Below are 23079 nucleotides of genomic sequence, written 5' to 3' on the forward strand. Positions count from 1 at the left end.
ATACTAAAGAGTATCCAGCCTGAAATTTAAGTCTTCAGATTTTTATTTTTTTTTAAAGTACTCTGATGACCCTCTCACTATGTCCATCCAATAAAATTCCGAGGGTAAACATATCCCAAATCATTTAACAGTTATGGTTGCTTTGGAAGTTAGTAAGCAGTTAGTGAAGAAAGTTGCCAAGTCATCAGATACTTTTGGGGGACTCCTTTACTACTCTGTCAAGCATATAAACTCTTAGGGAAGTCTACACAATTTGGAGCCTCAAAATAGACTAAAATGGCGTTATCCCTGGTAGAAGCTTCAAAACGTATACTTAACCTTAACTTTGCACACAGTCCTACATGAGAGCGAGAAAAAGAAGCATGTCTTGCCTTTTTGCTTAATTTAACGGCCTAAACCACAATGGAAAGACACATAACCCAGTTTGAGGGAATTAGAACAAAATGCCCTACTTTAGGCTTTATGATATGAAAGACCCTCGTGCAGACTGCAGAACCAGGTCCTAGATTTAAGTCCCCCACTCCTCAGGAACAACGGGCTAACTTTATTGAGCTCTGTGGTCACGGGGCATCTGCTATGCATGGTTGGTTACCAGAGGAACAGAGCCAAGACACAAGGTTAAATTAGTGCAAATCCTTCATTGCTAGTAGCCAGACCACTGCAGACATGTTTTCCTAATAGTGCAAGGCCGTCTTCATCTATAAGGAGTGTTCACCTTGAAAATACGTGCCTTCCCTACCTTACAAGAACACACTCATATTCCAGAAAGAACCTCTGACTGCCAATAAGACTCAGTGTCCATCTTCTCACAGTTATTTAGAATCTCTCATTCTCTTGACTGCTTGGTTCTTGCGCTGAGGGAGTGTGGATGTCTATGCTTCCCCAAACCTCCCGGCATTCTTTGGTGTCTAGAATGCCCAGCTTGGAGAGCTGCAAAGGGCGGTTGCTCTCTGCTGTCGTCACACCATACCTTCTCTAAAATGAATGAAGAGGTTGAGAGATTTAGCCTTCTCAGGAAAATCCTTTAGTTTTCCAACCCTAGAAAGCTAGAATAATGCTGAAAAATAGAAATGGGTCTGGCCTTGTTTTGAAGAACTGGAAATAAGTTTTCCTTGCAAACTCACTGTTAAAGGGTTTTTGTTACTATGCTTGTGAATTTTTAAAAGTTCTTGAAATTCTAGGTATGATTTTCTTATTACCATTAAAGTCCGAAAATATGCTAGTTTGGCAGGTTTCCAGTCAACCAAGAACCCACTTCTTAAGTGATCTAGAAAGGTTAAGTATGTTCTTCCATCCTGTCCAGCTCTGGATGTGGGCACCTCTAGTTGGTATTTGGTAGTTCTCAAAATGGAATCTGAGACTTGAGGCATCCGTAGTGCCTCTGGTTCTATCAGTAGCTGCTTTCTTGGCATTCTCTGCCAGATCTACATATTGATCTGACTGAATTCAGTTTAAATTTCCCCAAGACACTAACTCCTGTCACACTGTTGTTCAGTTTTCCTTATTGATGGGTATGATGCCGGAATTGGTCATTAGCTTTACTCAATATACCACTTCTTTTCCCTAAGAGATATTTTCCCCTTCTACAGAACTGGCTTGATAACATCAACTCTCAGGGTAGTTTTGGAAGATGAGAAATTGTGCCTTAGTCTGGGCAACTGAAAACATCGTCTACCTGATGCTATGTTAGGAAGTGGTTCAAGGAGTTTGGGGATGGCTTTCATACCCCTTTGTTTGGTAAACCTTATTTTGGAAAGCTTCTTTGCCCCCTTTCATTTGAATTTCCTCCCAGAAATCATAATCACTTAGGAATCAGTGACAGAACTGATGATCAATATACTTGCCTGAGAGGTTAGGATTATGTCTCTCTGCATATATTGCAAGAGAAAAGGTGTTCCGTTTACTTCCTGCCAGCTGACTAATGCTTTCATATCACCCTGTAGGTACACGTACTAATACTGTATCTGAAGAAAGTTATCCTCTTCAAAATTGTATTATTTAAACACTACTCAGTAAGCCGTTTGGCACCAGTACAGAATTTTACTTAAAGACTCTAATTAGGAATTCACGAAATGCATTTGAACTCTTAGAAAATGAGGGGGACACCCACCTTTTTTTTCTTTCTGAAAATGATATTTAAGGTCAGAGCTGTTTAAAAAGAAGCACTGCTAATAAGTTATAGAATTCCAAGAAACATAGTATTTTTGTATAGTATCTTCTAAAATGTTCCAATCTCTCTCTACATCTCTTTTCATACAATGTAATGTTTCTAAGTGACTGGTTTCCCAATAAACTGATTTTGATGCTGCTTCTGCTGTGTTCTGTGTGCTTAATTCAAGCGAAAATGTTAGCAGGGGATAATTGTTAGCAGAAGTTTCTACTAGCTAATGACTTGCTGGAAGGGAAGAGGGTAACGTGGGGAGGGGATGATGGAATTGCCTCTGTACAGAGGTTCCAAGTCATCTACAGAATCCAAACCATTGTACCGAATGCCTGGTGGGTTGGGAAACCCATGACAAAATGATATCTTTACCCCCAACCACCCTTTCTCTGGATTCTTCTTGCTTAGTTACATATGCCTTTTTCCTGCCCTTTTGCTAACATGTGCCCAATGACATACTTCTAACCTGCTAATATTTCTTGGAAGGTAAGCTCTCTTGCATTCTGATAATTGTCTATTTGATTTTAAAAGCCAGAGCACCTTGAGGCACCTCTATCTAGATAGAAGTAGACTAGTATATTAGAGTTTGCAAATATTTCTGTAATTATCCTTGTATTTTACTCCTTCTGCTTAAAGGACTTTATGATACATTCATTTAAGCAGAGGAGATCTTTGCTAACTTAGAAGACTGAAAACAAAATTCCAAAGCAATTCCAGCTGAAGGTGATTTATTTAGTATGATTTTGACCATGTCTCCTCCCCTTAGAAGTGCCTTCAGTGTTGGTATTTGGGGCACTCTTGTGCTCTTTGAGTAGTGCTTCCGATGTAAAGCTTGCATTTATCAAGCAGCTGTGTTCTGCTGCTCTTCCAGGGCGGCGGGGGGTGGGGAGGGTGTTGTTTGTGAGGAATCTCTTCTCAGATACAGGCAGTATGGAGCAGATGACCACATGTGAGATACTGAATTGCATTTGTCCCCAGACAGTATTTCTACATAATCCAGAACTTCCATGGTGTATGTGGACATGAGTGACTGGGTTTGTTTTCATTCCATCGTGAGCCAGTGCCAGGTAGAGCAGGTGTCCGTGTCTGGCCCCATGAGTAGGAGCGGCACGTAGTTTTGCTGAATGTCTGTGTGCCTAACATCTTCATCTCCTTTCCTGTACATTATGCCTATCGTGTTCCAAAATGTGAGACAGTGATTGCTTGTGTTCCAGTTTGTGTGCCGTTGTCTTGCCTGATTTTATTTTTCCGTTTTTCCTTTTCCATTTTCAACCTTTATTATTTGGTCCCACAATGTTTCTGCCGCGGGTTGACCATTAAATGTTCCGTGGAGAGTTGGACTGATCTGTGCATTAATTCTTCATTTTGTGCTTTTCTAGGTCTCCAGAGAGATCCCAATCCCTGTCCCGTAATAACTGTAGAGCACTTTAAAGACTCAACGGGTGTTAAAGGCCTTCCCTTGTATCCAGACCCCTCCAGAGTACCTGGCATGAAAACTCAGAACAATTTAGAATCTGACTACTTGGCCCGAGATGGCCCTTCAAGCAACAGTTCATTCCACAGCAGCGAAGAGGAAGGGACTGATCTCGAGGGGGACATGCTAGACTGCAGTGGGTCCCGACCTCTACTCATGGAGTCTGAAGAAGAGGATGAGAACTGCAAGCCTCTGCAGGGGAAGCTGGGAGGAGCCATCCCGTTCACTCAGCTGGAAGTCTCTACTGAGCAAGCAAAAGCAGGCCAAGGTGGAAGAACAAGCCAGTTCCAAGCCCTCACACAACCGACCACTGATGGTCTGGGGGAGCCAGACGTTTTTGCCACGGCCCCCTTCAGGAGCTCAAGGGTTCCAAGTGATGACATGGATATTTTCTCCAAAGCCCCATTTGTCTCCAAGGGCAGTGTGGCTCCTTCCCAGCCAGAGGAGGCAGACGTGTTCTTGAGAGCTCCTTTTACCAAGAAGAAGAGCATGGAGGAGTTAGCAGTTGCTCAGAGTGCCTCCCAGGAGTTGTCTGTGCAGGCCAGTCTCCTCAGCCAGACTGATGACGCCCCTTTGCTCCCAGGCCTGGAGAGAGCGGTGTATGCTCCCGTCCGAGCTCAGTATTCAATGGCTGCTTTTGTCCAACAGTCTAACCACCCCTCCCATCCTGTACAAGCAGCAGACCATCTTGACAGCATCTCTCCCAGGGGACCATCCCTGGAACCTGGGGGCCATCCTAATGACAGAAACAAAGGACCTCAGCCCCAGAAAGAAGCTGTCTCAGGCCCCGTGGCTGGCAAACCATTCCGCCCCCAGTCTTTATCCAAATACTCCCGTCACTATAGCCCAGAAGATGAGCCAAGTCCAGAAGCCCAGCCCATTGCTGCCTACAAAATTGTTTCACAGACCAACAAACAGTCGATAGCTGGCTCTGTTTCCATCACATCCCTTTCCTCCAGGACTACGGAGCTGCCAGCTGCGGATCCTTTTGCTTTAGCACCCTTTCCTTCAAAGTCAGGCAAGCAGAAACCTTAGGAGTGATCCCCGAGCCTTAGGCCTCTGTCTTTACCCCACCCTCAGTACCTACCACGTCACTCCCAGCTGAGCCTATCTCAGAAGAAATACACCGATTATTATCTTTCAGTTTCACATATCAGAGCAGAACTTCTGCACTCAACAGACTCAGTTGCAGTGATACTTAGCTGAAACCCCTTTAAGTTATGCTCATTTCTTTTGATTATATTGATTTCTGGACTTCCAGACATTTCTATCTCCACCTCCACCCAGAACTCTGCTTTCTTTGTTTGGATCCAGAAATACTTCACCCCAAACTCCAAAGGGGCTATGTTACTGCAAGGTTTATTCCTGCAGTTTCTGTTCCAAGTCATGTCCATTGGAGGACACAGGATTAGTCCCTTCAGGAATTGACTTAATGCTCTTGCAAAGGGGATATTTCTGGAAGGAAATGCAAGGTGAAAATCCTGCAAATCAAGAGGAAGTGTAATTCTGCAGATTCTAATCATTCCTGTAAAACCAGCAGCTCTACAAGGATTCTCCAGATCGGTTTCTGAGTCTGTGCGAGCCAGGCTGGTCTCTCACACATATGAGTGTCTGTGGGTGTGTAACGTGTGTCAGCTCCTTTCCTACATAGAAATGCAAACAGATGAGATATCTGTGCTCCTGTCTTAACAGTGTTGAGCCTTCCCGTGCCCATGCCTTTTAAATCACTAGGAGTGCACAGGTATGTGTGCCATGTGTGTGTGTGCACAGGGAGTATTTTCCCTTTAGGTAAATCCTGTCTTACTATGCCTACCTCCACAATCACTCATTTACTGGCATTTGTCTCCTGACCTAACTGACATGAGCCCTGTTTCTATTTCTTTTCTCGTGGCAAAATTGAATTCATTGGAAGGTGTAGGAAAATCCTGCTGCAACTGAGGTTTCAGAGTCGATTTTTCTTTCTCCAAAATGTGCTATTTGGTATTAGCAAATTCCCTTTATGTGGTCTTGAAAATTTAATTATTTTTATAATTTTCACCCCAGAACAATAGAGAAGAGCACCTTGTTACAGCTCTAACCATTGGGTGTGTGGTGTTAGTAATATTTTATTAAAGTACTTAAAAACCTTTGAGCACTCCATGCTGTCACTATGGAATTCATCATGAGACTAGGCGACAAACTAGATTTGCTTGCTTATTTGTTTTTTCCAATTCTTTGGTATCTTTCTGCACTGCCTCTTGAGGAAATATAAATCTGAGACATGTTAATTGGCTTGGGAGAAGAGAAAAGAGCTGAATCAGCTAGCCATGAAAACCTTCCAGTTCTCTGTCTTCTGTAGATGTTGAAGTAGGCCAGGTAGGTGACTGACTTGTGGTTTTTGAAATGTCTTCTATTTCTGGAAAGATCTGACTCATTCCCAGCTGTTTTCGTACCTTTTAGTATAGTGCCTTAAGGTGAAACTCGTGTCTCCATAGGAAGATTTCTACTGAGGAAGTTCAATTTAATGGAAAGAGCTGTTGTGCCATGTATCAACCCGAAAGCTTCCAGTGACTTGTAATAATAGATGTTAGTGATGTCTCTGTAGCTGGAGAAGTTGGGAGAGTTACTTACCAAACCAAATTCATGATGTGAGAGTTGGAAATTCATCCAAGATTCAACCCAGAATGCCACAGTCTTATTGCAGCTGATTAGGTATCACACTCTTTAAATTTGAAGCTTAGGGGTCTTGGTGGTGGGATATGAACAGCAACTTCTCAAGACTTTTTCTAGTTTAGTCTCCACCTGTTTGAAATGTCCAGGATAAAAGATAAACTTTGATCATTGGCACTGGATCCAGGCTGTCAGCAGTGGTTTTCCACACCTGAGTTTTCAACCACACCAGTCTTTCGCTTTAGGGAATGTGAAATGTTGCCTCTAAGAGTTTGCTTTTCTCCCAGTGATTATTTCTGATTTTTCTGGGTAACAATTGATGCAAAATCATCTTTTCAGTTGAATACATAGTTTGGGCTAATGCATATGGAACTTCGCACCCCAGACTCTTCCCTTGGCGATTAATCAATTAAAGCCTTCAAAGCCAGGAGCTAAGAGGTAGGAATAGGCAGGGAGGTTCTCACCCCCTGTCAGAAACTCTTAAAGTAGAAGGTCATTCTCACTCACTCTTCCAAATATTCAGGATTACCCCTGTAATAGCCCTGCAAAATGTCTTTCCTTTGGTTATTTGATCACTTCTTAATCAAGTAGCCATGTTAGCTCTCAAGGTAAAATTGATAAAATTATGGTGATTTTTTACGTAGTTGAATCATGTCAAGCATGGGCTTGTAATCCTTTTTTATTCTCACTGGAGACCTATGATGGGTGGAGACTCTAAATACATGCTTTGAATAGGAAATGAATGTAAACACATGCAAATTACTTTTGTGTTCTTATTGAGTGACGCATGAACATTTTTGACTAGATTATATTAATTATTAGCTAATAACTAGTAAATTCTGCACTGATCTTTGGACCATATAGGGTAAATGCATCATTTGAAGATAGAATATTCTTGCTGGGGCACCTGGGTGGCTCAGTCAGTTAAATGTCAGACTCTCGATTTCTGCTCAGGTCATGACCTCACGGTTTGTGGGATTGAGCCCACATCGGGCTCCGCACTAACAGTGCAGAGCCTACGTGGAATTCTCTCTTCTTCTCTCTTGCCCCTCCCCTGCTCATTCTCTTTTTCTCTCTCTCTCTCAAAATAAATAAACATTTAAAGAAATAAAGATAAAATATTCTTGCCAGAGGCCATTCTGAATCTGGAATTCTAGAAATTTTAGTGTTAAAGGAATTAGGAGTGCTCAAGGTGCTTTGAATTAGTACCAAATGCATGTTTCCAAAACCTATAGTGCAGCAGGTTAACATTAAAGAGAAAAAGAAGTATATAATCAACAAAATACTGTACCTTCTACATTTATGTGTTATTTGCTTTTACACATCTGTTAGGAAATGCAGGAACTTGTGATCTTTCATTTCAATGGAGCGTGATGAGCCAGAATATATTTAGATGTAAAGCATTGAACCACAACATGCACTGATGAACTTTTAAAAAATGTATGTCAGTTGACTAACAGTCACTATTAAATTAATGAAGTTTTACTATGTGTGGTGGGAAATATTTAACATAGCTGTTTCTTGAGCTACATTTGACCCTCTAGGCTCCCAGTCCTTGTTAGATTAGGAAGTGGAATGAACAAAATTTGATGTGGAAGCAGAAGCTGGGCAGGACCTATGGGAACCTGGGTCATAAACTCAATTTCATTTTGGGCTCACTCATTATTAATGAGTTGAAAACGTCCTATTTGTAGACTGGTGTGTGCATGTTCACGTGGCCACATTAGGTCTGAATTTAATCTGGTGACCAATGTTTCTTTCTAAACTTTCAATAAGAATATCAGCATCTTATTGTTCCGTTATTGATGTAGTAAGTTTTAGAGTACATGTATATCAGTGTTTCCAGCTATTCAGTGGACATTTCACTGACTCATAAAGTAGCAGATCTCAGTTTTATTTAAAATAAATATAATCACCAGAGTTATCTGACAATAGAACTTAAATCACGCTGTATTTGATACCATAAGGAAACATCATCAAAACATAGGTCATATAATATGTATTTTATCGATAGGAAATTGTATAGGAAACTGGAGAAGGGTGAGATCCAACTCATTCTCCAGCATGAGAATGAAGTCATTGGGTGCCTTTAATAAGAAAGATGTCATTCTCTGCTACGTCTTTGAAACTGAAATTGGAAAACACGTGCCAGTCAACTGTGGAATGGCTGCTGGTCACACAGGTGCAGTTTTACCTGAGAGGTTTGGAACCTGGATTATTTTGATAAAAGAAACATAGGAAAGCCATTGGAAAGACTGCAGCTTTTAAGGAGGTAGAGGTGCTTTGTGAATGCCCACAGTCACAGTCACTCCTGGGTTCCAATCCTCCCATCCTGCCTGATGGAGTAAACACGAAGATTTTAAATGGAATCATGTAATTTTTCAATCCCTTTGTGAACTACTGCTTGCAGTTCTGGGGGCTTTTCCGTTTTGCTTTGTTTTGTTTTGTTTTGTTTAACCATCAGAATATTTGCAAACTTGTGAAGTTCCCTTAAGGGTTTCAAGATGCTTGAAAATAAAAAAAATAAGTAGTATCTGGTTGGGAATTGTTTTTGTGTTCTTCTGCTACAAAATAAATTTTCTAGGTTGCTGAAAACAACTAGCTGCCTCAGCTTAGATGTGAAAATCTACACTGGCGGTGTCTCGATCCCCCAGATGCCACCTTGCTCTCTGACTTAGTGTTCCTACTGATTCCTTGGTACCTTGACTTTTATTAGGAAACGGGCATCCCACGTGTGGTATGCAAGATCCCATCACTAAGACACTGCCAGACACAGCTCTTTCCTGCTTCTTTATTCCCACAGGCCTTCCTGGCTCACCTTCCTTGTACCTGTTCCCACCCCTTCATTTCCTCACTTAACATTCCCCTGTTATGACCATACCAATAAGTGAAGGGAGACACGTGGGACTGAAGGATCATGTTAATTTTCCTGTGCCTTTGTTACTGTAAACAGTTCCTTCTTAAGTTTCAGCCTAACCTATGATAATCTCACCACACTGGAATAATTCCAAATAGGACTGAAATGTCTCACCTTTCCCCTTTCTTATGCACTAGGAGAACAGGTGAAGGAAGGTTGGCAGAAGCCCAGCCTTACTCTGGAGACAACCCAAAGGCATCTCTCCAGCATGATCTAACACAGGCCGAGTGTGCTCCAGGATTCAGGGGCAAGTCTAGGTGTGAAAGGACTCTGGAATTGCTTGTCAAAATGGCTAAGTGCTAAGCAGCACACTCGTGGCTTGGTCCAAGATTCCCATAATTTATAATTCTGTAAGAAATGTAGTCTCAGCTACTTCCCAGCGGTCTCAATATGGGTGGCACTGTTTTGAGTGTATAGTAACAACGTCTGTTCTTGAAATCAAGTCAATGATACCGGCGTTGCGTTGTAATAGAAGCGCATGTATGTGTTAAAGGGATCTGTCTGATTCCTTTCGGCAAGGAATTGCAGCAGTGGTTTTTAACAATATCAGTTAAAGTGAAACTTTGGGAGTGAGAGAAAACAACGTAGCCTTTTCACTCTGAAGTGGCAAATCCAGTTGTATTCTCTGAGTCTGCCAAAGACTCCTGTTTGAGGATTGCGAATGGAGAAGGGTGTGTGTGTGTGTGTGTGTGTGTGTGTGTGTGTGTGTGTGTATCCTCATGCTTTCTGCCATGGTGTGAAGACCTCCTTATGAAGGCATCCAAAGAATACCAAGTGGTGGCAATAGGTAGTTGGCTTGAGTAAATTTAGTCCCATTTGCCAACAACTCTTGAGTTAGGACTGGAGTTGTTGTAGATACAGGTGGGAAAGTCAGCCATTGCCTCAGCTGTTTCCACAGTAAGCATGCTCGTCTCATCCACAGGCTAAAACTCAGTAGGGTTTGACCTGAACCCTTGGCTCATGTGTGGTGTTGGACTGGCAACAGTGACCAGACAGCACAAGGCCTGCAAGACGTTCCATTGAAAGAGAAAGTGTCTGATGCCATTTGTTAGGGGATAGAAACCAAATAAAGGCCAAGGACTGTGCTCGTTCCATGGAGAAGAGGCGAACCCCTCTGTTCACAAAACACTCTGAGTTGACTGAATGAGGAAGTCCACTCGGCTATAAGGAATACTGAAGTCCTCAGACCTCAGAAAACAATATGTGCATGCAATCTCAAGGGCTGTAAACATGGGAAAGGAAGGGAAAAAGACATTTATAAAGTCAATCTTAACAGTTTTTGCAATACCTCTTATTTGCAGACTATTAGATTTATGTTATTGCACTCTTCGTGTGATCTATCTTATGTATCTGGTAGTTTTTATGAATAATTGTTTGAGTTGTAAACTCTTATACACTTTATTAAAATGGACCTAATAAAAATAAATGATTTCTATTTTGTATTATTTCCTAAGCCAGATCTTCCTAGGATTGAAGGGCTCCATAAGCACCTTTTACAGGAGCGAGCCTTGTTCTCTGTTTTTAAGTTCCAGAGGACAACTTTTGGTTGGCTGCTTGCTTGGTTTCCAGTGCCAGCATTGTTATTTTCTGAGAACTTGTTTCCCATTCTAGATGTTCCATGGAGACGTAAATGAAATAATACAAGACAACAGGGCCATACAGATTGAGCTAGGAAAACCACAGAGCACCCTGCTATTGGAAACTTTACTGGGAGCTCCTAAAATATGTTATTTGAATATGACCTGCATTCAATATTCTTTAAAAACACACACATACACAAATCTCTTAAGAGAGACCAGCATTAACATAACAGAAAGAAGTCTTGGAAACAACAAACAAAAAAGCCAGAGTCTTAACTATGGAAAACTAACTAGTGGTTACTGGAGGGGAGGTGGCGTGGGTCAGTGAAATAGGTGAAGAGGATTAAGAGTACACTTACTGTGGTGAACACTGTGTAATGCATAGAATTGTAAAATTGCTATACTGTACACCTGCAACTAATACTGTACATTAATTATACTGGAATTGTAGATACACACACACACACACACACACACACACAGAGAAGGCTTGGGGGAAATGAGTTATTCCTAAGAACTTTTAAATCTATACTGTGGGAAAGAAACTGCCTGCTTATTTCCTCTCCAAATTTGAGAAAATGATATCAACATTTGAGCTTTAACGAGTTTGACATCCATCATTCAGGGGGAATTGGCAAAAGGCTGAGTTCAGTTCTGAGTTCAAATTGGTAATGGTTGTTCAAAGAAGATCCAGAGAGTCATGGTATAATATATATAAGTCAAGCCAAAGTTTCCTACTTTTTCTGAAGATTCATTTAAGATATGATTTCAACTGTCTTTAAATATATGCCCTACCTAGTTCTACAATGTGAAGTTCCTATGCTTTTTTTATTTCAAGTTATCATTAACCAGGAGTACAATCTTCCTTGTCTGTGACTTGGACTGCTCTGGGGGAAGCCCTTTCAGATAGATGAGATGCATCACTCCCACCAATATAGATGCCGGAATCAGAGCCTTCTACACATGTGGACAGACTCACCTGCAGTGACTTACTTCTGCCTTCCTTGTAGGGAGAGCCAAAGTTCGAAGCCCTAGCTCCCACAAGATGCTATCGTTTGCATTCACCCTTTTGTGGCTCACTTTTGCCAGCCCTGAGACTGGTTAGTAAAAGACCGACCAGGGGGTTATTACCCCCTAATTGAGAACCAACTAGGAAGAACCAGAGTGAGACCCAGAGAAAAGCCGTGAGCAGATGATTTAGACCCGTCCCTCTGGATGTGGAGACAAAGATCTCTTTCCTAACCTTCATAAGAATTTTTCCTTGAGTGTATCTTTCCTTATTTTGGGGTAGTAAGATCTAGAGGGCCTCAGAAAGCATCTCAGTTTACACAGAAGATGACAAGTGTTGTGCCCGAATCACGAGTCCCCTCATGCCTCCAAGGAGCCGACACCGATGCAAGTACATAAGGGTCTTTATTACAAGCTCGAGCAGGGGCTCACCCCTCTACCAGCGCAGCGGCAGCAAGGAGAAGCCCTGAACAATAGTGAGCAGGGTTTTTTATGGGGTAAGGGATGGGGATGTTACAGTGCACACGTTGTACGTATTGTGTCATCACATAAGCACCAATCATAATTGTACAACACCCATGGTAACAGTTTTGACCATTCAGTATCCGTGAGGCATCCGTTACTTTCGGCGGGACCCAATCATGACCTTTGAGAATCCTTTGAAAATGACCAATTATAAGGTGAGCTCAAAGGGCCTACGTGGGGTTTAGGCAAGCGGTGAGTGATTGGCTAGTTTGTACAGAGTAACTACCTGCAGTTCCCAGCCCTGACTCAGACCACAGGAATGTTACACGTTTCTTTTGATTGGCTGATCCGAGGGTGGTTTCAGCTGAAGCTTTTCCTGGAATTAGGGCTACGTGCAGCCCGAGTTGCTCTTAATGGAGGACTTAATTTCAGGCTCTTCACAAGTAATTCTTCAGCCTGCTTTCATATAAGTTTAGCCCAGAGGCCCCCAAGAATCCAAGTATTCTCTTCAGAAGGCAGTTCAGTTCTCTAGCACTGAGAGAATTCCCCAAGTCACATATGGTGAAATTAGTATTTCTACCAGATCTCCCCAACCTCATCCTGTTTCTGAGCAGGATGTCCTTTAGCCCAAGGTCAGACTCTGTTTTTACTCTTTAGAGAAACTCTAGTTATTAGAGGTGAATTGATCTCAGTTTTCTCATGGAGTAACCAAAAATTAAATATAAACTGTCAGCCTTTGTTCAGTTTCTAATGAATATTACTGGTAGAAATATTCAGTTCAGGTAGACTTCAAATCCGTTAAAACCACACATCATTAAAAATTGATGGAAGAATGAAATTTTGACAAAGTCTGAATCAAAATTTTGACTCAGGAAATTTGAATTTAGTAGGTATAATAGCCACAAGAGAACTCAGTAGCAGAAGATACACTGGTAAAATTTGAAATGAACCAAAAATTGACTAATAAGTCTCCATTATAAAAACATATATAGAAAAGACTGGATCCTGGGGCTCGTGGGTGGCTCAGTTGGTTCAGCGTCTAACTTTGGCTCAGATCATGATCTTGTGGTTTGTGGGTTTGAGCCCTGCATTGGGCTCTGTGCTGAGAGCCTGGAGCTTGCTACAGATTCAGTGTCTCCCTCTCTTTCTGCCCCGCCCCGAGCTCATGCTCTGTCTCTGCCTCTCAAAAATAAACAAACATTAAAAATAAAAAGAAAGAAAAGACTGGATCCCTGGAAATACATTGCATAGGAAATTGATTGAAAATTAAATTGACCTAATAGAGTTAGTAGAATTTCTTGATGAAAATTCACCCATGTTAAAATATGTCTTCAAAAACACTGGGTGAAATAGCCACAGTAGTTCAAAATGTCTTTTTTGTGCCTGCACATGGGCTATTGAAGTGAAGTTGTTCAGATGGCCATTAGCAGTATGAATAAGGAGAGAAGTCTTGAGTCTTGGTAGAGGGAAGTCATCAGTGAGTCCTGGATATAGATGAGGTCAATAAAGGAGAATGTAAAATGAACACTTACAACACCCTTTGGGAATGATAACACTTAAAGGATGGGTGGAGAAAGCAAACCATGAAGGAAACTGAGTCACAAATGTAGACAGACAAAAGGGGGGTACCAAAGCTAAGAGAGGAAAACTTTTTCAGACTGAGAAGTGGTCAGTAGATTTAAATGCCACAGAGAGATCAAAAGAGATAGAAAAATGTTAATTGGATTTGTCCTTTGGAAGTCAGAGGTGAGCTCAAACAAGAGCAATTTCAGTAAAATAGTTGGGGCAGACTGCAGTGCATTGAGGACTGACTGGGGTGTAAAGAAGGAAGGATATATTTTAAAGAACAAGGTGGTTCCGTTTTATACAAGGACCTTGTGTGAATAATAATCCACAACTTAAGGGCACACCATGGCTGTACTGTTATTTTCCCCAGAATAGTAACCTGGTCCCCAATTTTTTTCTTACATTTGATAGTGGATTTTTTTCTTTAAAGATTCAACCTTCTTAAGTTAACAGACTTCCCCATATCTTATTGTATCTAACTTGCATTCCAATATCATTGATTTGGATTTTTTTCCCTCCAGTTCTCATATTAGTAACATCATTGAATAAATGCTTAGATGACATTTGTAGGATAGAAAAGGAAAATTATACTATAATATCAGTGAATTTTTTAAAAATGCGGGTACCTGATGGCTCAGTTGGTTGAGTGTCCAACTCTTAATTTTGGCTCAGGTCATGCTTTCACAGTTCACAGGATCAAGCCACATGTTGGGCTCTGTGCTGATGGCACACAGCCTGCTTGGGATTCTCTCTCTTCCCTCTCTGGCCCTTCCCTGTACAAGCATGCACGTTCACTCACAAAATAAATAAACATTAAAAACAAAACAAAACACTGTATTCACTGTGGTAGGCTGAATAATGCCTCCTACATTATTTATGTCATACGTCCATGTCCTAATCTCCAGAACCTGTGAAGGACACATTATAAACCAAAAGGGATTTAGCACATGTGATTAAAGATCTTAACATGGGAAGACTATTCTGGATTATGCGGGTGGGCCCAACATAATCACAGCTTCCTTTAAGAGAGGTGCAGGAAATGGGAATGCAAACTGGTGCAGCCATTCTGGAAAAGAGTATGGAGGTTCCTCAAAAGTTAAAAATAGGACTATCCTATGACCCAGCAACTGCACTACTAGGTATTTATCCAAGGTATGCTGTTTCAAAGGGGCACATGCACCCCCAATGTTTATAGCAGTGCTATCAACAATATGGATATCAACAAAGTATGGAAAAAGCCCAAATGTCTATGGACAGATGAATGGATAAAGAAGATGTGGGATATATATATATGTGTATACGTATACATATATATATATATATATACACACACACACACACACACACACACACACAATGGAGTATTACTTGGCAATCAAAAAGAATGAAATCTTGCTTTTTGCAACTACGTGGATGGAACTAGAGGGTATTATGCTAAGTGAAATTAGTCAGAGAAAGACAAATATCCTATGACTTCACTCATATGAGGAATTTAAGACACAAAACAGATGAACATAAGGGAAGGGAAGCAAAAATAATATAGAAACAGGGAGGAGGACAAAACATAAGAGACTCTTAAATATAGAGAACAAACAGAGGGTTCCTGTAGGGGTTGTGGGAGGGGAGATGGGCTAAATGCGTAAGGGCATTAAAAAAAAAGAGAGAGAGAGATGCAGGAAAAGAGAAGATGGCAACATGAAACAAAGTCTGGAGTGATACTTTGAAGATGCAGGAAGGCAAAGAATACAGATAGCCACCAGAAGGTGACAAAGCCAAGGAACCAGATTCTCCCCTCAGAACCTCTAGACAGAAGCAGCCTTGCTAACAACTTGACTTTAGTCTGGTGAAAATGGGCTCCAGGCTGTACCTGTACCTGTACCAGACTGTATCTTACCTCCAGACTGTAAGCGAATAAATTTGCTGTTTTAAGCCAGTCCGTTTGTGATAATTTGCTATAGCAGCAATAGGAAACTAGTCACTAAAGCTACTCTCCGAAGTTCTAAGACAAGTTAACAACAGCACCGTTCTTACTGACAAAGGGCAACAGATACCTTGTGTTGAGGAGTGGAGGCGAACACAAGTTCAAACTGCTTAGGGTTATAGTACTCGTCCATCACTAACTAGCTGTGTAAACTTGAACCAATCACTGAACTTCCGAATCTCTGTTTCTTCATCGTGAAACAGGGATAATGTTTAATACCCACGTCACAGAATGTTATGCATAGTACTTAGAAGAGTGGCCATTTTAAGTGCCCAGTCAATGTTAGTGATTTCTGTTCGACGCACCAACTTTGGTGGCACCACCACATGGTAATGGCACAATTCCCTTCAGCCTGCCAGCTCTGAAGTTGTGCTTTATCTGACAATTTTTAATATTTGCATTTATTTTTGCATATGAGGTAAGACTTTATTACTCTTTTACGTAGCCCTTTCAAATTCATATAAAATGTGACCATGCTATGAACTTGAATGGAAATGAAAAGAGAGCTAGGGAGCTCGCCAGTGGGGGACATGGCGGGAGAAGGATTAATGGGGGAAGCGCTTGAATATGGTTGTACCTTATCAGCTAAGGAGAAACAAGCAGTAGAGAGGGAACAGATGAAAATGAAGGAATAAGAGAATGAAAAGTAAATGGACAAGCGCGCTCAGCACCGCACCCAGATCTTGGCTTCTAAATGAAAGGAACCAGGACTCCACGGAGAATGGCTGATTCTAGGGCTGGAGGCAGGAAATACACAAGGTGAACTAGGAGCACCTTGTGCTGCCAGAAAGTAAAAACGTGCTAAAAAAAAAAAAAAATCACAGAGACACAGGCACCAACCTGATATCAGCCCATACTGATATAAAAGTCATTGAAGAAATAAATTGGGGAAGAAAAGACATATCTCACATAGAAGAATTTCAACTAATTTGTGTAGACCCTCCTACCTCCAAAGGAGAGCTTAATTCCACACACTTTAAATGTTGTCTATACTTCCAAAAAATAGTTTATGGGAAGACAGAAAGAGTACCTCTGCAGTGGAAAAACCTGACAAACATCACCTCAGCCAGAGGATCAAGGTTAACATCAGCTGTGATATGTCGGTAATATGTACTCTTCACATGATGTGATGAGAAGTGTATTTCACTTCTGCAGTCCTTCTCTCCAAGACCCATAACCCCAGTCTAACCAAGAGAACAACATCATACAAATTCCCATTGAGGGACAGTCTACAAAATATTTGACCAGCACTCTTCAAAACTGTTAAAAGTCACCAGAACAAGAAAAGTCTGAGAAGCTGTAGGCCGGAAGATGTCAGGAGACATGACAAGAAAATGTAATATATCCATACAGGATCCTGGAGGAGAAAAAGAGCATTACAGAAAAAGTAGTGAAATCCAAATAAACTGTGGAGGAGTTTGGTTAATGTTGGTTCCTTAGCTATAATAATTAGTAATACTGGTTCCTTACTTTTGGCAAATGTATAATTGTAATGTAAAATGCTATCAACAGGGAAAGCTGGTTAAGGGATATATAGGAACCATCTGTACTGTCTTTGCAACTTTTCTGTAAATCTAATAGTGCTTTGGAATAAAAAGTTTACTGCTTTCTCTCTGGTGGCAGCCATCAGCTCAAAGGTAAGCCAAGATGGGCGCCTCACTACTACATCCAGGAGCTATGGAGGAAGAAGCAGTTACATGTGATGCGCTTTCTTCTCAGAGTGTGCTCCTGGCAGTACTGCCGGCTCGCTGTGCTCCACAGTGGCCCCCGCCCAACCCGGCCCATAAAGCACACAGAGTGGGGTACAAGGCCAAACAAGGTTATGTCATCTATTGGATTCGTGTGTGACATGGTGGCTGCAGCTGCCCAGTTCCAAAGGGTGCTACCCACGGCAAGCCTGTCCATCATGGTGTTAACAAGCTAAAGTTTGCCTGAAGCCTTCAGAGTGTCACAGAGGAGCGAGCTGGACACCACCGTGGGGCTCTGAGAGTCTTGAATTCTTACTAGGTTGGTGTCGGTTCCAACCAGTCATCCTCATCGATCCATTCCATAAAGCTATCAGAAGCGAATGTGGACGCCCAGGGTATCACCAAACCAGTCCCCAAGCACAGGGAGCTTCGAGGGCTGCCATGTGCAGGATGTAAGAATATGGCCTTGAAAAGGGTCACAAGTTCCCACCAGATGTTTAGTGGTTCTCACTGTGCGGCACAGAGAAGACACCACACTTTCCAGGTCCACCGTTACCACCGATATAAGTAATGTTTGTAAAGTTCTTACCTAATAAACAATTTAGGTCGGGGAGGGGGGAAGAATAAGAGGTTTACTTAAAAAATAATAAATTGGGTGGGGTGCCTGGGTGACCCAGCTAGTTAGGCGTCCAACTTCGGTTCAGGTCATGATATGGTTCCTAGGTTTGAGCCCCGTGTCAGGCTCTGTCTGACAGCTTGGAGCCTGGAGCCTGCTTTGGTGTCTGTGTCTCCCTCTCTCTGCCCCTCCTCCGCTTGCGCTGTCTGTTTCTCTCTTAAAAATAAACATTAAAAAATATTTTTAAAATAATAAATTGGGCAAAGTCCCTAAGAAATGGCAGGGTCAGTGAGGAGTGGGGTGGATCTAGAACACAAATGAAGTTACTGGCTTTGGGTGAGGAAGACGCCTCTTCTCCCACTATGGGAGAAAGCAGGTAAGAGTAATGCAGTGCCAAGGAGGAAAAACGTTTTTCCCCTACCCTTTCCTGTGATTTTCCTGGGGGCCTGTGAATTAAACTGCCAAAAAGACAGATTAGCAAAAGAAAAGATATTTTGATTCACATACTTACACAGGAGTTCATAGAAAAATATGACTCAAGGAGGCAGTTAGAACTTGGGTTTATATACCATCTTAATAAGGGAAATGGGGGGCACCTGGGGAGCTCAGTCGGTTAAGCATCCGACTTCATCTCAGGTCATGATCTCACGGTTTGTGGGTTCAAGCCCCGCATCGGGCTCTGTGCTGACAGCTAGCTCAGAGCCTGGAGCCTGTCTTCAGATTCTGTGTCTCCCTCTCTCTCTGACCCTCCCCTGCTCACGCTGTCTCTCTCTCTCTCTCTCTCTCTCTCAAAATAAATAAATAAATAAATAAATAAATAAAACATTAAAAAATTTTTTTAAATAAAGGAGAAGGACACCTTAGGAAAACAAGTGACTTCTAGGAAAAGATAAATGGGGAATAGAGATATGAGAGTTTTGTCAAAATACCTGTTTGGGTGATTGCTTCTTCCTGAGCCAAATTCTCTCTAATGATAGCCATCCTTCCTAGTGGATGAATCCCTGGAGAGGGGATTGGTTTATAACCAATGAATTCTTTGGGAGGCTCTGCTTTTAGGTAGAGAAGGGCAGTTCAAAAGAAAAGGAAACAAAACAGAGCTCTTCAGCAGAATATTGTGGATGCCTCTGGCAGAGAGGAGTGTGTGAGTCTGGGCAGGGCTCCGACATGTAGAAAGCCCACTGTCACCACTGCTACCATCAAGTATTCTAACTTTTTCTCTGCAAAGTAAAATCTGCTAGGAACTCAAAGGGTTAAGATTGGAGTAGCTAAAAAGGGAACTGTTAAAATATTTGCAACCATTGTTTTGATTAGACTGAGTTCAGTAAGATAAGTAAGAGTTTGGCAAAGGGCTTAACTATGGTCCTTGTGATCTTCCCACTTCTTTGATAAAATTCCTGCAGGTCCCATCACTTCTGGTCTGGTTCAGCTTTAAAAATGATCATATTTCCCACAGTCCTCTCAAGCGGTAATAAATCTAGCCAAGTCTTTATGCCTTCCATCTTCCGTTTGCCGGAGAGCTTCCCCCCTTTCCCTAGGTTGGGCTCCGGAGCCAGCCTCCTCCTTCTACACCTGCTTCCTGCGGCTGGGGCAGGAGGAGGGGCATTGGGGCCAGGGTGCAGCATCCTTGTCCTTGTCTGGGGCTGCCCGTGGCCCTCTGCCCTGTTCCTGTTCAGGGTGACACACCCTCTAGCTCGGGCGGTTGGTGAACAACAGCCTGTGGGACAAATCCGAGCAGCAGAGAAGCATGGTTTTTCCATTTTTTGATGTCTGGAAAAAAAATCAGAATATTTCATGACCTGAAATTATCTGAAATGAAAATGGCAGTGTCCATAAACAAAGCTGTATTGGGACACAGCTATACCCATATATTTATATTCTGTATTGCTCATGGCTGCTTTTGCTCTATAATGGCAGCGTTGCGTGGTTGTGGTAGACACCATATGGTTAGGAAGACTAAAATATTTCCTCTCTGGCCCTTTACAGATGAGTTTTCTGAGCTCGGCTCTCACTCACTCTTGCAATCCACTCCCCTCACCTTCTGCCACCGGTGGTATACTCCACGCAGCCAGCTGGAACCCCTTGCCCACCTGGGGACCCTCGTGGGTGAGAGCCCTCCAGAACACTTCAACCTGGCTCGCTTCTGTAGCAACTCCATGTTCTATGGAAAGTCTTGCATCCTTGTCCCTCCAAGTGTCAGGAGTGCAAGCTGGTCCCCTGTTCCTCCCCACTTTGCTGTGTCATTGTGGGGTGCTCCAGAGTGCCTCCTATCTTTAGGCTTCACCCCCCAAACTCCTGGGGATATGTTTTATCTCAGTAACTAGGGAGGCAGACCCAGAGTTCCTATAGTTCAGGAAGCCTGTGACCAGGAGGTGAGACACCACACTCCTTGTGGGCACCCTGGGCCTAAACATATGATTGTCAGGGGCGCCTGGGTGGCTCAGTTGGTTAAGCGTCTGACTTTGGCTCAGGTCATGCTATCACAGTTTGTGAGTTTGAGACCCATGTCAGGCTCTGTGCTGACAGCTCAGAGCCTGGAGCCTGCTTCAGATTCTGTGTGTCCGGCTCTCTCTGGCCCCCCGCCCCCGCACTCTCTCTCTCTCAAAGATAAGTAAAACATTACAAAAATATGTGTTTTTATTTTTAAATTTTTTAATGTTTTATTTATTTTTGAGGCAGAGATAGAGACACCATGAGCAGGGGAGGGTCAGAGAGAGAGGGAGACACAGAATCTGAATACAAGCTCCAGGCTCTGAGCTAGCTGTCAGCACAGAGCCCGACGTGGGGCTCAAACCCACGAAATGTGAGATCATGACCTAAGCCGAAGTCGGACGCTTAACCGACTAAGCCACCCAGGCCCCCCCCAAAATATGTTTAGAATAAATAAATAAAATATGATTTTCAGTTGGTCTGTCTTATGTAGCCAGGATGGGTTGAGGGGGGTGGTCACCATTTTTCTACATCTTTTAGGAAACCCACAGTGTTGCCTCTAATCACTTTCAGAGTCCTAATCACTCAATGTCCTTGACTTTGAGGCTTTAGCCAAAACTCTAAAACAGGAAAAGTCCCAGACCATACCCTGTGACACAGAGCTATGACGGTGCAACTTCAGGGGATATGATTCACACTGTGGCCTGTGTTACTGTGGCTCCTAGGGTTATGATACAGGGCACACCCTGCATGGCCAGAAGCCAAACTCCTCTGGCTACATACACACAGTAATAAACCCAAATGACCACATGTCTTCTCTTCCTCATAGATCTCAATCTGAGGACACTTTTCTGGCTTTGGGGGTGAAAGCAGACAGTGAAGTATGATGAAGGAAGCCAAGGTTTTGGTGGTTGTTGGTAGAAGCCTGGGAGCATAAAATAGCAGAGGAATTCCAAGACTTGTATAGTGATGTGTGGAAATTTGAAAGTAGTAGGACTTTTACTTTAAAATGTTTATCCCAGGGGCGCCTGGGTGGCTCAGTCAGGTAAGCATCCAACTCTCAATTTTGGCTCAGGTCATGATCTCATGGTTCGAGAGACATGCCTGCTGGTGAGTCTCTCTTTCTATCTGTGCTCCTCCCCCACCTTCTCAAAATAAGTAAACATTAAAAAATAAAATGTTTATTCTAGAATATTTAAGAAATAGGAACAGAATTTTTTCTCTTAACCAACAAACCAAAGAGTGTAGAGAGAACTACATGTAATTAGAGTGATAATTAGAAGGTATTATCTCTAAAAAGAAGGAAGAGGAGAGGGGGGGAGGTGGCATTATCTCTTTTGTTACCTCTTTAATATTTCTTGAGACTTTAATCGATCTCTGGGTAAAAACAGTCGCATTACAATATTTCTCTGTCCCCCATCTCTGTAGAAACTCTAATGATCTGCATCTCTTTCCAGCTATTCCTGGGATCACCTGTGCTTGGAACAGATACTGTTCTTCTATCATTTACATATTTACTTCAACTGCTCTGCAACTTGCTGCCAAATCAGTCCCAGAAGGTCAAGGCATCCACCATGTAAAATCCTCCGCCTTCTCCTGTCCAGACCGGCTGCTGTGGCCTTCTAATAAAGTGGGATGACCCAGGGCTCAGGGCTCACACGGTCTTAGATAGTCTTGGATGTTTTAACAAAGCAGCTCTCTTATTTTGCGTGTCACCCTGGTTTCAAGTCCCCTTCCCAGGCCTCAGGCAGTGTCCATGGGTGTTGGGCCAAAGAAAGTCTGAGCAGCAAGGGTCATTGATCTTGAATCAAACTTTTTTTTTTAAAACATTTATTTATTTTGAGAGAGAGAGAGACAGATACAGAAAGAGAGAGCACTAGTGGAGAGGGGCAGAGAGAGAGGCAGAGAGAGAACGTGGGGCTTGATCCCACGAACTGTGAGATCATGACTTGAGCCGAAATTAAGAGTCAGATGCTTAACCAACTGAGCCACCCAAGCGCCCCATGAATTAGACTTTTGAATACTGACTTCTTCCCAGAGAGGAATTCTTTCCTGGCAGGCTTTTCAATGCCTCAGGCAAACATTTATCTGCTGGAACTTGTCCCATTGGCCCCTAGAAATTCTCAAACCTGTCTCAGTTCTAGGAAGAACAGACTAGGCTGCTGACCTCAGGTGTTGCCGCTTGTAGACATGTCAGGAATGGGTCCCAGAGTTTTACAGGAGAAGACAACAGCATCGTTATAGCTTACCCATGTGACAAGCTCAGTGCAAGGCACCTGAAATGCAATTTTCTCTCATCCACTCAACAACCATTTTTGATATTGTTATCCACATTTCACAGGTCATAAAAGTTAGGGCTCATTCACTCAACAAGTATTGATTGAGTACTTCCTGTGTGCCAGGCATTGTTCTCAGCAGGTGAGATACCTTAGTTACAAGGTAGGCACCCTTGTGTGGTATACTTTCTAGGGGGAGTAGATGACTCTAAATAATTAGCATATTAATGAATAAAATATGGTAGAAGATGACTATGGGACTTCAGAGAGG

At 42.4% G+C, this 23079-nt stretch overlaps 1 protein-coding gene and 1 pseudogene across 4 annotated transcripts in view; both read left to right on the plus strand.

Annotated features, from left to right (window-relative positions):
• AAK1 (AP2 associated kinase 1) overlaps nt 1–5763 on the plus strand; it is a 164531-nt gene extending 158768 nt beyond the window's left edge. For all 4 annotated transcript variants that reach the window (XM_039239530.1, XM_039239532.1, XM_039239531.1 and 1 more), the window contains one exon: nt 3541–5763. In XM_039239530.1, the coding sequence (XP_039095461.1) occupies nt 3541–4670 (1130 nt within the window). In that variant the 3' untranslated portion in view covers nt 4671–5763. The remainder of the gene's footprint in view (nt 1–3540) is intronic.
• Nucleotides 5764–8348: 2585 nt separating this feature from the next.
• Nucleotides 8349–18060, plus strand: LOC120236640 (annotated as a pseudogene).
• The last annotated feature ends 5019 nt before the right edge of the window (nt 18061–23079 follow it).

This window comes from Hyaena hyaena, unplaced genomic scaffold (genome assembly GCF_003009895.1).
Source record: "Hyaena hyaena isolate Hyena2069 unplaced genomic scaffold, ASM300989v1 scaffold_158, whole genome shotgun sequence".
NCBI classification, from domain to species: Eukaryota; Metazoa; Chordata; class Mammalia; order Carnivora; family Hyaenidae; genus Hyaena; species Hyaena hyaena.